At 45.5% G+C, this 15,388-nt stretch overlaps 1 protein-coding gene across 1 annotated transcript; it reads right to left on the reverse strand.

The window, feature by feature from the left end:
* Positions 1-4,786: 4,786 nt before the first annotated feature.
* Positions 4,787-14,729, reverse strand: NIPAL3 (NIPA like domain containing 3). Its single transcript, XM_008635056.2, has 11 exons — positions 14,358-14,729; positions 12,625-12,693; positions 12,366-12,537; positions 12,216-12,275; positions 11,495-11,639; positions 10,813-10,910; positions 9,638-9,773; positions 8,962-9,050; positions 7,636-7,699; positions 6,608-6,702; positions 4,787-6,133 (listed from the first exon to the last, which is right to left on the reverse strand). The coding sequence occupies exons 1-11, from the start codon at positions 14,454-14,456 to the stop codon at positions 5,934-5,936; spliced, it is 1,227 nt and encodes a 408-aa protein (XP_008633278.1). The 5' UTR covers positions 14,457-14,729; the 3' UTR covers positions 4,787-5,933.
* Between the last annotated feature and the right edge of the window lie 659 nt (positions 14,730-15,388).

The raw sequence follows: 15,388 nt of genomic DNA on the forward strand, positions 1-15,388 counted from the left end.
GGTCCCGGTCCCGCCGCCTCCCCCGGGGGTTTCAGGCATCCCAAAAGCGCTCTGCGGACACACCTTGGGCGGTGTTTGTACGGCACGGATCCATCCCTGGAGAAGCGACGGGCGCCCGCCGCCCGCTGGGCCCCGTGGAGGGGCTCTCCAGGATCCCTGAGCTCAGAGCGATGAGAATTTAGGTAAAAATCCTGCAAATCGCCCTCGGAGCAGCATCTGGTTGGCGGCTGGGGTGGAGGAAGGAGCTGCCCAGAGCAGCTGTGGCTGCCCCTGGATCCCTGGCAGTGTCCAAGGCCAGGCTGGACATTGGGGCTTGGAGCAACCTGGGACAGTGGAAGGTGTCCCTGCCCATGGAATGGGATGAACTTTAAGGTCCCTTCCCCCCAAACCATTCTGGGATTCCGTGATTCCTCCACTGGCATTAATTGGGATGGCTCTGCCATCAGCCTTGGACAGCTGCCAGATGGGAATAGTGACAGTTTGTGTCCTCCTCGGAGCACATCACAGCTTAATCCAGCCATGAGATGGTTTCAGACAGCCATCATCTGAGCTGGGTGGTATATCGGTGCCTGTGCACATTTATCTCTAAAGAAAGCACAAACCAACATGCTTACTTTGGTTTCTCACAAAAACCCCACACAAAACTATTGAATTTCGCTGACACAAATAATGAGTTCCACAGCTTTGTCCTCACTTGGAAAGACAGAAGACAGGGTGCGTTTGTGACACAAGTAGTGAAATTTCTGTGGCTGAAGTATTTTCTTTTAAATTTCAGAAACAGGCTGAAAGAGATGCTGAGCTGGGCTTCTCTACCAGGTGATTTGTCCACAGTGCAGCCCTTTCCCTCATAAGAAAACAGCCCAGCAGCTCTCACTTTAGGAAGGTAAGAGCAGTCTCCCCTGGCCAGATACAGGGATTCTGCAATTCAGATGCAGTGCAAATGCAGGTGGGAATGGGTTACTCTCCATCCTTAGCCTTCCCTTGCTGCAATCTCCTGCTTTATTGATTCAATACCACATTTTTCTCCCTGGCCAGCAATCCATTCTGCTTTAATACCACAAACTCCCAACATTTGTGTCCACTTCAGTGGCATTTTAAATGCTCCATCTCTCGCAATAACACCTCTGTTGTAGCACTCCTGTAACACTCCAGACATCAATAGCACATCTTTTTATCAGCACTTAAAACACTCGTAATACAACACACTAATCTTTGAATGGTGGATGTTAACAAAGTACTACCACATTTATCAGAAATCCTGGGGATTAGGGAAGCTGCTCCTGCCAGCATTATCCAGGGATTCAGTGAAGTGCAGCTCTTAACACCGAGGCTGCCCTTGGGTTGTTTTTCTTCTCTCCCTTTGTGGTTTGGGACCCCAAGAGATAAATTTAATTAAAAGTATCTTGAGGGTTATCCTCTGCTTCTCCCCCCTGGACTGAAAACCCACCTGGTGAGTGTTAATTAGGTTAGCAAGCAGTCGATTAAGCTAAATTGCCACTCTTCTGTATCTCTTACTGCAGTCCTGTATCCCAGACATGGTGCCCCATAGCTGAACCCCTCCAGCAGAGCATTCCCAGCTGTTATCACAGGGCTTGGATATCTCAGAGCAGCTCAATTTCAGTAAAAAACATCATGAGTCAGACCACCAAATATACAATGATTTTGGGTTTGTGTTCCCCCCCCAGATCACGATTTCAAGCTCTTCTCCAAAATATTAAATGCTACATATTTTTTTTAAAGCCCTGTAAAACAAGGTTTTAAAAGTAAATTGCAGAATTCCTACAGTTGACCTCAAGTATGTGGAGACTTCTGTGAAACTGGGAGCATTAGTAATGCTGTAACAGTCTGCATTTCATTTACAAGTATCCTGTTGAAAACAAACAGTTCTTTCAATACACATTTTAGTCACCTAAATGCTGTCTTAACTTCTCTCAAGACATTTTTGGTCAATCAAAACTCTACCAGGAGCATGGAGCAAGCCAGAGGTCTATAGGTCTTACCACAATCTTTTATTCCAAGTTTCATTTTACCACAATCTTTTATTCAAAGTTTGGTTTCATTTGTCTCACCTGAAAGACAAATGGAATTAAACAGACATGCAACATTGCCTGTGAAAAATGAAGCAGCTGTCCTTTATAGTGCAAGAGTGTAAAGCTTGATTTATTTACACATTTTAAGGTGAACAGGAGAACGTTGTAGGCAGATCATTTTATACATTCAGCCAACACAGGAGCTGTGCTCCACAAAGTTACACATAAAATACACACTGAGAATGTTTTAAGTGCTCTGGTGCATTGAGAAGCCACACAAGGTGGAGGCAAGAGATGTCAGTTCACATGGGGTGAAGAAGCCAGGGATAAAGCCAAGGAGCTGCTCCTTCATCAAAGTGCTGGGACAGCTCCTGGTGCTGAGAAATCCTTCCCATCTGGAATCTGGGGGTGCTGTGCCATGTGCAGGGCCCTGCACTGTTGACATTCACAGATCAGAGTGTGCTGTACAACAGTTAAATCATTTTTCACCCTGGAACATGGCACAGGGCTCCTCTCCTTTAAACCTTCCTGTGCTGCTCAGCTGTAAATATTTGCTGCAATTCCAGACATGGCCGTGGTCACCTCAGACTGAAAAATATCTGTAAAAAGTTCAGTGTGAGGGCTCAAAACTCTTCCTGTTTCATCTTTGGACTAGAAGGGAGGTGAGGAGTTTAATTCACTCCTGAAAGAGCCAGAAAGAGCACAGAAGTCCCACAGCCAAGTTTAAATAAGATATTGGGTTTCTCTGGGCCCTGCTCATGCCTTTTCTTAGGCTAAAGAGCAGAAAATAACATTTCTTTGGAAGACTGGGAGAAAAAGCAAGAAAGAGGGACGTGCATAAAATAAAAAACCAAAAAAACCCAACCCCATTTTAAGATTGCAGCATTGAACAGCAGCAGCAAACAGGAGTGAGGTGCAGTCCCTCTACATCAGTCATGGAGCTGAGGCCCACGGCCCAAGCAACACCCCAGGCTCCACTGCTGTGGCACAGTAATCAAAAATATTGTGATTTATGTGCTGTAGAAACAGACACCACCTCCAGTGGAGGCCTTTGGCAGGAAGTTTCCAGCAGCAAACAAAGGGAGATTTCCCTGTCGCTGCAGGTAAAGGGAGCAGTCATTATTAAGTAGAATTATTTGAGCACACAGAGACTGTGTAAATAAAACATGGTTATGTAAAGCTTTGGAGCAAGACTTGCCTTTACAATCTTTGAAAAGAAAGGGCCAAACCCACACAAATACCACAAAAGCTCAGCTCATGGCTGGGGGCAGTTCCACTCAGAGTTCCCTGTCGCTGCAGGTAAAGGGAGCAGTCATTATTAAGTAGAATTATTTGAGCACACAGAGACTGTGTAAATAAAACATGGTTATGTAAAGCTTTGGAGCAAGACTTGCCTTTACAATCTTTGAAAAGAAAGGGCCAAACCAGTTCCACTCAGAGAAGGGCTGAGGGCTCTGTGCAGGGAGGAAGGTCAGGAATCAGGCTCAGGAGAACTGGGGAGTTTACAGCACAAACACCCCTGAACCAGGCCAGAGAGCAGCCTGCAAGGGAAGCACAGCCACATCAGAGCAGCTCTGTTCCCTGGCTGTGTCCATCTTTCAGGATGTCAGAGCCTGTGCTGAGGAGGAAAACCCAAACCAGGCATTTATGGCTGCAAAGTCTGTGCTCCAGTCACCTGCTGCCTTTAAATCCTGTGAGAACTGGGACAACTGCACTGTTACACACAGGGCCATCCTGATCTGGATGTTAGCATCCTAACATTTATGCCCTGCTGATGAATTATTTTATAGCACATAATTAACCACAAAGAATGTTGCCATGGAAGAAGTGTGGGGGTCAGCACAGCTTGTTTTCAGACTCTGTGTTCTGTGGCTACAGAACCAATAGGTCAAAACAGGTTGATTAAATGCAAGAGATAAGGAAAGGCAGCATTCCTGTCCCCTTCCCATTCAGCCTCCCTGCACTGCTTCATTTTGCATTGTTAATGAACAAACGCTGCCCATAAATTCACCAACAATCGATGACCAGATCCAAAGGCAGTAAGTCAGTGTCACTGCACCCCAGCAAGATGAATGCTCTGGCAGCTGGAGCCCATTAACATCCTTGTCTTGCTCAATCACAAATAAAGTATTGAGGGTGAAAGGAAAGCTGTTATTTGAGGTTTCCTAAGCTCCAGTGCAGGGGATGCCACTGATAAGATCTGAATTGTGTCCAGCTGGTGAAGAAACCTGGGTACAGCCCCAGGGCACCTCCCCTGTGCAGGGGGAAAGGTTATTTTTCTAAGCTGCACAAAAATGCCAAAGCAATCCAAAGTATGCCCAGATTGAATCAGTCTGCAGAGCTGGCAAAGCAAATACATGCAAAGGAACAGTTCTGTTGTCATTTACAACAGCAAGAACCTGGAATAATCATGTACAAGTCAGGGGAGTTGTTGGGAATTTCTGGCAGTGGGAACAGAAACTGGCCATGAGTCAATTTAACAAATAAAAATAAATAAAGCAGGAAGACTCTGTTCCAAATCTAAGATAATCCCAAACCCCCTGGTGTTAGAGGAATCACTTAAAAATACACAGAACATGAGCACTATTCCTTTCAAATAAAGTTCCAAGGTCCTGGAGACTCCACTGTGCAGACAGCCCAAGCCACACTGAGTGGACTTAAAATTCAGTTTCACAGCAAAAAGCCCCAAGTTTAGAGCAGGCAGTGCTACCAAAGTGCCAGGATAACTTGCATCTACCAGTAAACGTTGTACTTTGTCCTCCTCACTTGACAGTTCCCCATTCTCCCTCCATATCAGCTCCTGGCCATCTCCTGGAAGCTGGAAAGATAAATATCAAAGTACACAAAGCTACATTATCCTCACAGGCTTCAGTGAGTGCTGGGCTGTGCAACTTCTCTCCTTAGGTCATCCGCAATAGTAGACAAGGGTTTTTTTCATTTTTTACAAGAAAAAAAAAAGAGAGCACCCCAGCTTACATCACCTAAACTGAGCTTTTGAACTAAGGAACGTCACCACCTCTCAGTATTTGGGACCACTAAAGTTGGGAATCCTGCCTCAGTCAGAAAGAAAATAAATAAATGTGACAAAGAATTAAGACTTTGTCCAAAATTACATCAATTCCCCACCAGATACAGGCACATCATTGTCATTTCTCCATGTCCTCATCCTTTACAGTGCTCCCTCTGCACCATTTAATCCAACTTGAAGCTCCTGCTATGAAATCAGAAAACTGGAAAATAATCTTTGTTCTAAGCCATATAATCCAGTGGTGCTCTAAAAACAACCCCCATCCTCTGTGCTTATGTTCAACACCAGAACAGTTGTACAGAAGTGCCCAAAATTCGTGGTTTGAAGGGATGAAGTGTTCACTCTCACCAGTTCTGCTGCTCTAACCACACCGCAAGTTCCAGTGTTGGTGCTTCAAAACAATTCCATTTATTGCCGTGTTAGGGGAGCTCTGTGGTCACACCAGGATTTAGAGCCTTCCTGGAAAATCTGTCACAGTCCCTGTAAATGAAAGATTAAATCCTGCCCTCCTCTCTCTGTGAGCAGCTCCTGAAAACTTGTCTGGAGATAAAACCACTCCCAGCAGGGCTGAAACTGCACAGTCACTTCTCTTCCACAGCATCTCCTCTCTCATCAGTTCCATGGTGCTGCATTCACCATTCCACACTCCCAGCCAGCAGAATTCCAAGCAGAACTGGGATCTGCTTCCTGCCAAGATGGGCGCTTTCAACTTCCCAACTAGAAAGAGTTGTTTGTTTTAACAATCAGCCTGGAAAGTTCAGCTCGAGACGAGCTTGGAACTCTTATCAAGGTCAGCTTCATGCTTGCTTCTATTTGAACAGGTAAATAAATAAAGGTCAAACTCCTGGCAACTCAAATCAGTCCTTGAAGGTCACTCACTCCTTCTTGCTGTGCTCCAGCACCCTGTAGGGAGGGGCAGAGACTCCTTTGGATCCGTGCTGCTCCTGCACGATGGGCAGCGTGGCTGGAGTGTAGATTTCTGGCATGCTGTCGTTGTTCTCCAGGGCACCGTAGGAGAAAGAGGCTTTGAGGTCAGGCTGCACCGCAATCCCTTTGTCGTGCATGTTCTGCATGCCTGCAAGAGCAGAGGCACAGATTAGGGACAAAAGTGCATTTTTCTTGCTCTCTGTTCAGCCAGGAAATGAGAAGTCTCTGAGGCTCATCAGCTCCTCATGTTAAATCAAAGATGGGATGGGTTTGTGCTCAGCACTGGAGCAGCTGATTGAGAAATAAACTTCAAGTGAATGATGGATGGCTCTCAGTTATCCACCAAGTGCTGCAGATCTTTTATACAGCTCACCAGAGACTTTAGCTGTGCTTCCCAAAGGAAATTTCTTGCTCCTCTACCTTTTGGAACTTCTCAGCCATCCCTCAAAATCAGTTCTCCCTGCTGGACCGAGCCCAATCCCGAGCATATGCTCAAATCAGTTCATATTCCCAGATAACAACTGCCTGATCCACCCAGTTCTGAACAGAGCCAAAGCCTGAGCCCTCCCTGTGCAGCCCAAGCCTTTAACAGAGTGATGAAGCCCTGGATTTTTACTGTTACCTGGCATGGCATCCATTGAGATGTAGGGCTCAAAGGGGACAGGCTTCTTCCTATTCCTGGTGATCAGGAAGACTCCCAGGAATGCTATGAGGCACCTGTGGGAGGAGACAACGTCATTGAGATCCCTGACAAGGGCCAGCACAGAACATTCCATGTTGCTCCACACAGAATCCAGAGCTGGAGTTCAAGCACTGCCAAGTCAGAATTCCAGGGCACTGTCTCAGCTGAGCCCCCTGGACCAGCACTGCAACACCCCCAGCAACCAGCACAACTTCACCTTTTCTCTATCAAAACACAGGGACATATTAATTAATTAATTAATTAACCTTGACTAACTGCAGGGGAAAGGAAGCATATCAACATTTGGTTTTTCTTTGATGGAATTCCAGGATTTAGCAGCCTGACCTTTGAAAGGCTCCCTGTAAACACCCCAACAACCACGGACCTGGATTTTTACAGAGCAAGGTGCAGTTCAGAACAATGATCTCCCAATTGTTTGGGGTTTTTTTCAGTACTTATCTAAAAGGCATTTGAGAATTTCCCCTGATTATGGAGAGTTAATTACACCAAAACACTGAGTTACACAGGAAATGTTCTACTGATCAGATCTGCATTGTGCCTTCTCCATGCTCTAAAAACTCCAGAAGTCAGACACAGTTCAGGGAAAGTGCAAAATCTCAAATAAGGTTCCCCAGAGAGGGTTTCTTTGGGTTATTTTACAATTCTTCCAGATTCATGAGCAGGCATCTTGAAAACCAAGCCATATGCTCAACACCCGAGCTGATCTCCAGGATTTAGTGATTAATTGTTGTGAAATTGTGCATTACTGAGGGTTACATCATTTTTTCCAGACACAACACTGAGCTCTAAGAGCCACTCTCTGCTCTGACAAAGTGCTCTCAGCCTGTTCTTTTGTCCAAGACAGTTTGTCCCTCACACAGAGAGATATTTTTAAAACAGATTTGTATTTTTAAAATTTGAGTCACATGAAGCAACAGTTTTCTGTCAAGGAAACCTGCAGCACTTACCCCAGTGCAAACATACAAATGTGGAGAACATCTTCACCCATGAAGTCCAGGTAAAAAGTTGCTCCTTGGAAAGGAAATAATTCATTACATCTTCCCAATTCCACCTTCAGCACATCCCTCCAGAACCCACATCAGCCAGGATTCCTATTTTTATAAGCAGCACCTTTGTTTATTTAATGATCTTAAAATAGGTGTCCTGATTTCTATTTTAACACAAATTATTGACAAATCTTTTTGAGTTTCACGACCAAAATAGTTCTGCTGGTGTCACTAATAGAGATGCAAGTGAACCTGTGCAGCATAAACAGGAGGGACTATTTTGGAACGATGAAACAAATTGGATTTAACTACAAAGAGATACAAACTCTTGACCCCAAACAACAACAAACAGTTCAGACCTCTAAGAGAAGTGTCCTCGGTGTCCTGGGTGGCAGCAGGACACACATTCTGCCTCCTGCTCTTTACATTTTTAAAAATGTAAAAAAGGTAAAAAATAAATAAAAGATAAAAGTAAAAATAAAATAAATAAGCTGCTGAATATGAGAGCAGCCTGTGGCTTGGGAAACGACAGGAAATAAATACCAATTAAGGAGCAGGCCAGATTGATGACACTGAAGAGGAGCACTGAAAGGCTCTGTGTAATTGATGTATTTATTTATTGCCCTCTATAGCTGGCAAGGCATTGCTATTTACACAGCACTGCCAGGCAGATGCATTTCTTGAGTGTTGGGCTTGGGGTTTTTTGTGTTTGTTTTCCCCAGTTTTGCTCCTGTGTCTGAGGAAAACAAAACCTCTCAAAGGCTGTTCCTCAGGTCTGAGGCCCAGGGCTTGAAAATGCTCCTTTTTGTTCCTGCAGACAAAGCTTTTCCACGTGGGCAAGGGCTGAAGTGGGAGAAATCCAGAAAGAAAAGAGCCTGTAAAGCTGGGAGCTGCTCACTCTAAATACAACAAGAAGATTGTCAGGAAGAGATCCCAACACCTCTGAGCAGAGGAAGCAAATTGGTCACACATTTTAACAAAATCTAGGTAAGTTCGATAAGGAAACGTTTTATCTGAACATCTAAAAACACACATGGAATGAGGAACAGTCTCAAACATAAATTCCCCTGCACTTCAAACAAAATGACAGCACTGAACAGAAAATTTTAACACAGTCTAATGGGACAATTCACATTTTTAGAAAGGAAAAAAAAACCCAAACAAAGCCAGTGCAGACAACAGACGACAAGAAAACTGAAGTCATCGTATTGCTGAGTATTCACCTTCTTCAGGAGGATTATTTTCCAAAATCTCTTGCCCATTTTTTAGAAAGGTTTGTGCAGTTACCTGCTGAGATTGCTGCTGTGGTGGACAGGATGTAGCCAATGCTGGAGATCTGAGCTGAGTCATAGAGCTGGGAGGCTTGAGCTAAAAACCTGCAACACAATCACAGGCAACAGGGGCTGATTGGGAAGGATCCTTTTTTTGGAAACACCTTTCAAAAGTGATGCATACATTTAACGAAATTCATTCTTTTGCTCACTGAACAGCAGCAGCAGCAAGCCTTGGAATGAATAAAAAGGACAGAAGAGGGTTTATGGCTGCACTCACTGCAGGCACTGAAATTACTGCCCCAACCTCAGGGCCAGAGTGTCCCTCATATTTTGAGAAGCCTTTTATCCCTGCTGCTACCAGCTTTTTATGTTATTGCAAGTACAAAGGAAAAAAAACCCTAAAAATAGACACATTATCAACAACACTTTGGTTTTAGCCAGTGCACAGAGACTGCATTTGATTGGCCACCATTTCAGTCCTAAAATTGTTTGGCAAATACTGGAATGATGGGATCAAAACCACTTGGCAGTGTCACTTCGTGGAAAAACAAAGACCACCCAGACTCCTGGGACAGGTCACAGGAAATAATGGATAATTCTCCTAAATTTTAATAGGTATTTTTGTCACGGTAACAAACACTTCCTGACCCAAACCCCACAGAATTCCAGACAAAGAGAGGAGTTCTTACGTGGCCTGGTAGATGGCTGTGGCAATCATGCACACCAACATGATGTAGAAGATGGGTGAGTCCAGCTGCAGGGTTCCCTGGATGGACACCAGGATGCTCCCAGCCACGGCCTTCACTGTCACCACAGTCATGGAACCTGGGGGGGTCACCACACTCAGCTGGGGCACCTGCAGGAGGCTGCAAACAACCCCAACAGCCACAAAAACCTGACCCTCCTCCTGCCAGGGATGCAATCTGCCTGCTTTCCACCAGTTCTGCCTGTTTTATTCCCAACAAACCCACCACCGCAACCTCCAACGGATCACTGAACCCTTCTCTATCAGAAATGGGAGCATTTACTGGTTTTCTAAGTGTTTAAGGAGTGTTGTGCAATCACATGATGGGAGGATAGAGATTTCCATTCGGTTTGGTTAAAAAAGCCAAGGAAGTCTCCAGAACAAGAATCAGGAAGAGCTTTCCTTTCTCTTTCTTGAACGTTGGGCCATTCAGAATTAGGGCAGTTGCTTTGTAATTCATGGAGCCTCTGAGGCACCACTGAAACCCAGCCCCAAATATCTCAAAAAATCAAAAAAGAGTAAAAGAAAAGACACTGCAGGAATTGAAGGTGCTTAAACAGCAAAAACTGAGGGCTGTGACACAGATTTCAGCACAGCAGACTTGCCATTACTCATCCTTTTAAAAGTTTAATTGATTACAGTTTCTAGATTAAAAAAAAATATTAAATGTGTCAATCCAGAGTCACTGCAGGATCTGACTGGGGGATATCAGAACCATCTGGGACTCAGTTTAACAGGGACAAGCTGGGGTGGCAGAGGATTCCTCATTTCTTTAATCACATGGCAAATCTCCCCAGAGCCAAATTACTCTTGTAGGTCAAATCCTCTCTTTCACCCACTGGCTCAGCCCTCCTTACCCACTGAATGCCACCCTCTGTGTGCCCAGATTAAAATTAAGAACACTAATAAATTAACCTGCACTTTCTGTGCTTGGCAGATTATTTGTCTGATGGAGAACAAGCCTTAATTGTTTTTCAGAGATCCTAAACATCAGCTTCAGGAACATTTCTGGAGGAAATTAGTGCATTTCATGGCATTAATTAAATCAATATAATCCCCTGCATGCCGTAGATGCCTCCATTTACTGTTTAAAGTTCTTACAAGTCCATATCAACTTACCCAGCAAAGCCACCAGCAGAAGAATAATGACAATGTAGTTTGCATTTCTCTCCTTGTAAAAATACAGGAGCAGACAGAAAACAATGATCTCCACAAGCTACAAAAAAGAGAAATGAGAATATTAGAAATGCAGAGCACATAGGGTTGGCAGTAAATGAGGTTCTGAGCCAATCAAACATTAGAACAGGGGAAATCAAAGGAAAATGGGGATCCCACACAATTAGAGACCAAATTCAGCATCATCTTAGATTCCAGTTACAGGAGATATTCAGCAGCTTGTTGCAGAACAGGAAATGTGGGGCACTTTTGGTGTTGGATTTCTGGTAAAGCAGCAAATCAAATGGTGCTGCCTGAACATTCACAGCAGAGATCTCAGCCTGCTTTCTGCAGTGGGGTTCCACAAGTGATCCCTGGAAAAATGGCCAAGATTGTCTTCATTAAAACACAAATTTCAGGGGATTTTCTGTAGGAGATTCATGGCTCCAGAGAAAGTCAGCATGGCAAAAGCCCAGATTCAGGCACAGTCAATTTTCAGTTATTTAGTCCTACAGAACTCAGATAAAGAGAAGGAGCTGTTCATGTGTCTGACACCTGGAAAAGCTGGCAGAGGTTCCTGAGTGAACACAAGGAACATTGGTGACAACCAGAAGGAAAAATAATGCTGGAAATGGAAGTTCCCCCAAAAAAAAGCAGAAATGGCCAGCTCACTAAATGCCTGGTGATGTTTTCTGCTGTCATCTTCTCGTGGCTGTTGGGTCCAAATGTCACCAGCAGGTAAGTGCCAACAATTGCCAGGCCACAGCCTACGAAGGACAGCACGTAGCGCCCTTGGGCAGGCACAGGAACAGGAGAGGACAGGGTTAGTGAGGCAGTGGGGAGCATGGCATGAATGAATGAATCCCACAGGACCACCAGTGATGTCGTGGATGTTCCTCTGGGGGACTCTGGGGTGCTCTTCCTGCTCCACTTCCAAAATATTGCAGCCACCAGGGGCAGTGGGGGTGTGGAAGCTCAGAGAAAGTTGGTACCAGGTGGCATCTGCTAAATAAATAAAGCTACAGGATCTGTGTCTGGGGCTGATCCTGCCTGGCACTGCCCACAGCCCTTTTCCCACCTCTGCAAACACCTCCACGTTTATGGAATTCAGCTCATTCCCTTGTGCCTGTGCTACTGCAGAATCAGGGCTGCAGCTTCAGCCCAATTCTAAATTCTGTGAGGTTCAGGGGATTTGGCACAAGCCAGGAAAAAATATCCATTTGTAATAAACAGTGGATGAGATGATACATTTCTTCCAAGAGGTGCTAATGAAACCTTGCCATGCCTGTAATTATAATTCCTGAGAGGCCATGCTATGAGTGTTGAATTGTAAACACAGGAAAAATGAAAGAAACTGTGACACTTACTCAAAAATTCCTTGGGCTTCCATTTTTCCTTGATAAATATAATTCCTATGATTGCACTAGCTATGAAAAAAAAAGAAAAGGAGAGAGAAACAGTGAATTATGGAGTCAGGAATCTCCCACTGGAACACACTCAGACTCTCTCCTCCTTACCCACAACAGACACTGCACTGAGGGGCACAATCAGTGAGAGAGGAGCAAAGGCATAGGAGGAAAACACTCCCAGTTCTCCCAGCACCAGCAGGAAGAATCCACTCCACCAGGTCTTGGTTTTGAAGTAGGCCCGGGGGTCTTTGGAGCCTGCCAGCCTGATGTGGCTGTATTTCTAGGCAAGAAAACAGAAATAAAGCAGCTTTCTCATGTTGGATTGTTTATTTCAGTGCAGGATGAGTATTTGCTTCAGGACACTCACCTGGAGGTTGAGTGCAATGCTGCTGACAAGATGCCCAAAAATAGCCAGTAATGCCCCAATCAAGTTCTCCTGCAAAAACAAAGGGAACACACAATGATTAAATTTAGCCAAGGAATTCAGAGGGGTTTGCACACTCTGGAGGAGAGCAGACTTCTAAAACTGTTCCTGAATCATGGGATAGTTTGGGTTGGAAGGGACATTTAAAGGTCATCTGGTCCAAGAGCCAGCTGTCAGTAAACCCTGTTTATCTTCCTCCCTTCCTACCAAACTGAGGCAATTCGGATAAGTGCTGTGGCTGTGCTCCAGACCTGTGAACTCAGGTGGAAGATAAGCCTCAACAGCCACTTTCTCCAAGAGACTTCACTTAGTTTGCAGTTTCTCAGAGAGAAGGAAGATAAGGCTAAAAAACCCCACACCATCACTCACTCTTCCCTTTGAAAAACTCCTTTATGAGGATTTTATTGCCCTGGAATTCGACACAGAATGAATCAGGAACCTCTGCTTCCCAACTATTTTGCTCTTCTCCACTTGTGACAGCTGCTGGTTCAGTCACTACTTCAGCCCATCTGATGAGGCAGCACAATTATCACAGATTTTAGGCTGCTTTTTATATAAACCAGTTATTCCCAAGGTCACAGGAGACTACTGACAGCTCCCAGCCAGCTCCCAACCTCTTCTGCACTGGCATTCCCAGCTCAGCAACAATTCTCACGCTCTATAGATGGAATTTGAAATTAAAAAAAAAGAATGTCAAGCAGGCTGAGTCACAAAGGAGATATAGAGGAGTGAAGAGAAGAGCCTGAGGCTAAGCCAGACCACTGAACATTTGTGTCCTTCCAAAACTGTCTAAATCTCATTACATGTCATTAGCACTGTTCCTTCAGTCCAGTCCTTACCTGGATTGATTTGGGATAATCCAGCTCACGCTCAGAGTGGTATTTATTTATATCAATAAATGTACTAATCTTGATTTTCTCATACACAGAAGAACTTTCAGATTTCAAAGCCTTAGCAGCAGAACAAAAACCTCTTTATCAGAATGCACAAAAATAGGATTTGCCCAAACAGCTTCACTCAAAACCACCTAAGAGACGATCCCAGGACAGACAGAGAAGGTGGCAGGAGGATGTCACTGTCACTCAGAGTTTTCTGAGCTGTGACAGCCTCAAGTCAACAGCACTTGGGTCCACAAGGGCCCAGGACTGTGGTCTCAAACGACTTTTTCCACTGAAAAAAAAAAAGCCCTTCTTGCTGAGATTTTCTGAGCACCTTCAGAATCAGGGATTCAAACAGAATTTATCTGTTCCCAGCTGCAGAACAAGGAGGAATTACAGTCCCATGTCCCACCCCAGCTGCAGGCTCTGGTGTGGGCTGACCCTGCTGGAATTCAAACACCTGAATGCACAGAGCAAACCAGAACCTCTGCTCTGTTACTGCTGCATGGCTTAGGCTGAAAAGGCACCTCTCAGAATTACTGCACCTGAACACCTTCACACATCCACACCTTGCCACTGCCACTCCTCCCTCCAGCTCCTCTGCTCTGCAGACACAGAATTTCTCTCTTTCTCTCACTGTACACAGGATATGACACCCCAGGGCCTCCAGGAATGGCTGAATACAAAGACAGAGCCCCTTCTGCACAAAATAACCCCAATCCAGCACCATTATCAGCTTATTCCAACCATCAGGGCCTTCTGGGGATGGAAAGTTCCACACTGGGGTGGAAAGCTGACCTTGTAAGAGAAGGAGTCTGTGTGTGGCTGCACAGAAACTGCTGCTGTGGCCAACGGGAGCTGCTGAAGCTGCAGGCTGGGGCTGTTGCCTCCTTCCATTTTGGGTTTTTTTTTTTTTGCTTTTCAGCCTCCTCGATGCTGGAATTTCTCTTTAAAGAAGAGACTTGGACCCTGCTGGAACCAACTTCTGGTAGCACTCCTTGCCATCCATCCTGTTCCCTTGGATAAGTTCGGGAAAGCACAAACAAGTTCTGCTGCTTCCCCTCCCCTGCCCTGTCTCAGGGTGGGCACCACAGGCAGGAAGGAGGGTGGATGAGCCACTATTACCAACCAGTCAGTGAAGTGGCAAGCTTATATTCCTTCAGGGTGAATCTAAGGGAAAAAAGAAAGAAAACCCAAAGAATTAGATCAAATAAATCAGTGATCCAAAACCTGCAGTGAAGGATAGGCCACAGAAACGCCCCTGGAATCAAACTCACAGCTGCACAGAAAACAAGAAAGCAGATTTTAAATGTCTTCTTAGAAAGCCTTGGACAGAAACTCACACAGACTTTGCTTTACAAGCTCTTGTGAACTGGCTGGGCCGCAGGGGTGACACACTCAGCTGGCATTTAACAGCATCACAAAGGCTCTCAAGTCCTCCAAGCTCTGCTTTTCATTTCCCTCCTCCCGGAACCTCCCGTTTGCTCAGGACCAGCGCTCCATGAGTCACCCCATCCCCACGTGCTGGGGATGACAGCGCTGCTCTCCCTGCAAGCAGAGGTCATTCCAGGGGAATCCCTGCCAGCAGTCTGGAGGCTGGATTCCTCAGAGCCCGAATTCCTCGGAGCCAAACTCATTGGAGGTGTCTGGAAAGCACCACACGGGCTCCCTGCACCCCCAGAGAGCTCGGGGAGCAGCAGCAGCATCCCTGAACTGCCGGCTTGTCCCAGAGGGGGGGCACCACAGCCACGAAAGGGCAAAACCACCCATTTGTGAGGGGATGGGGCAGCAAATCCCGCTCCCATCGGGAGCAAACCCGGCCCGGGCAG

This window comes from Corvus brachyrhynchos, unplaced genomic scaffold, assembly GCF_000691975.1.
Source record: "Corvus brachyrhynchos isolate BGI_N302 unplaced genomic scaffold, ASM69197v1 scaffold65, whole genome shotgun sequence".
NCBI lineage: Eukaryota > Metazoa > Chordata > Aves > Passeriformes > Corvidae > Corvus > Corvus brachyrhynchos.

What these genes read in the sequence shown, in the direction of transcription:
- NIPAL3 (XM_008635056.2), bottom strand. Translation starts at nt 14,456, where the DNA reads ATGGAAGGAGGCAACAGCCCCAGCCTGCAGCTTCAGCAGCTCCCGTTG. An exon ending in GAAGCCCAAGGAATTTTTGA is followed by an intron (nt 11,640 to 12,215) that starts GTAAGTGTCACA and finishes TGCCTGCCCAAG; the next exon opens with GGCGCTACGTGCTGTCCTTC. An exon ending in TCTGCTGGTGGCTTTGCTGG is followed by an intron (nt 9,774 to 10,812) that starts GTAAGTTGATAT and finishes TGACCCCCCCAG; the next exon opens with GTTCCATGACTGTGGTGACA.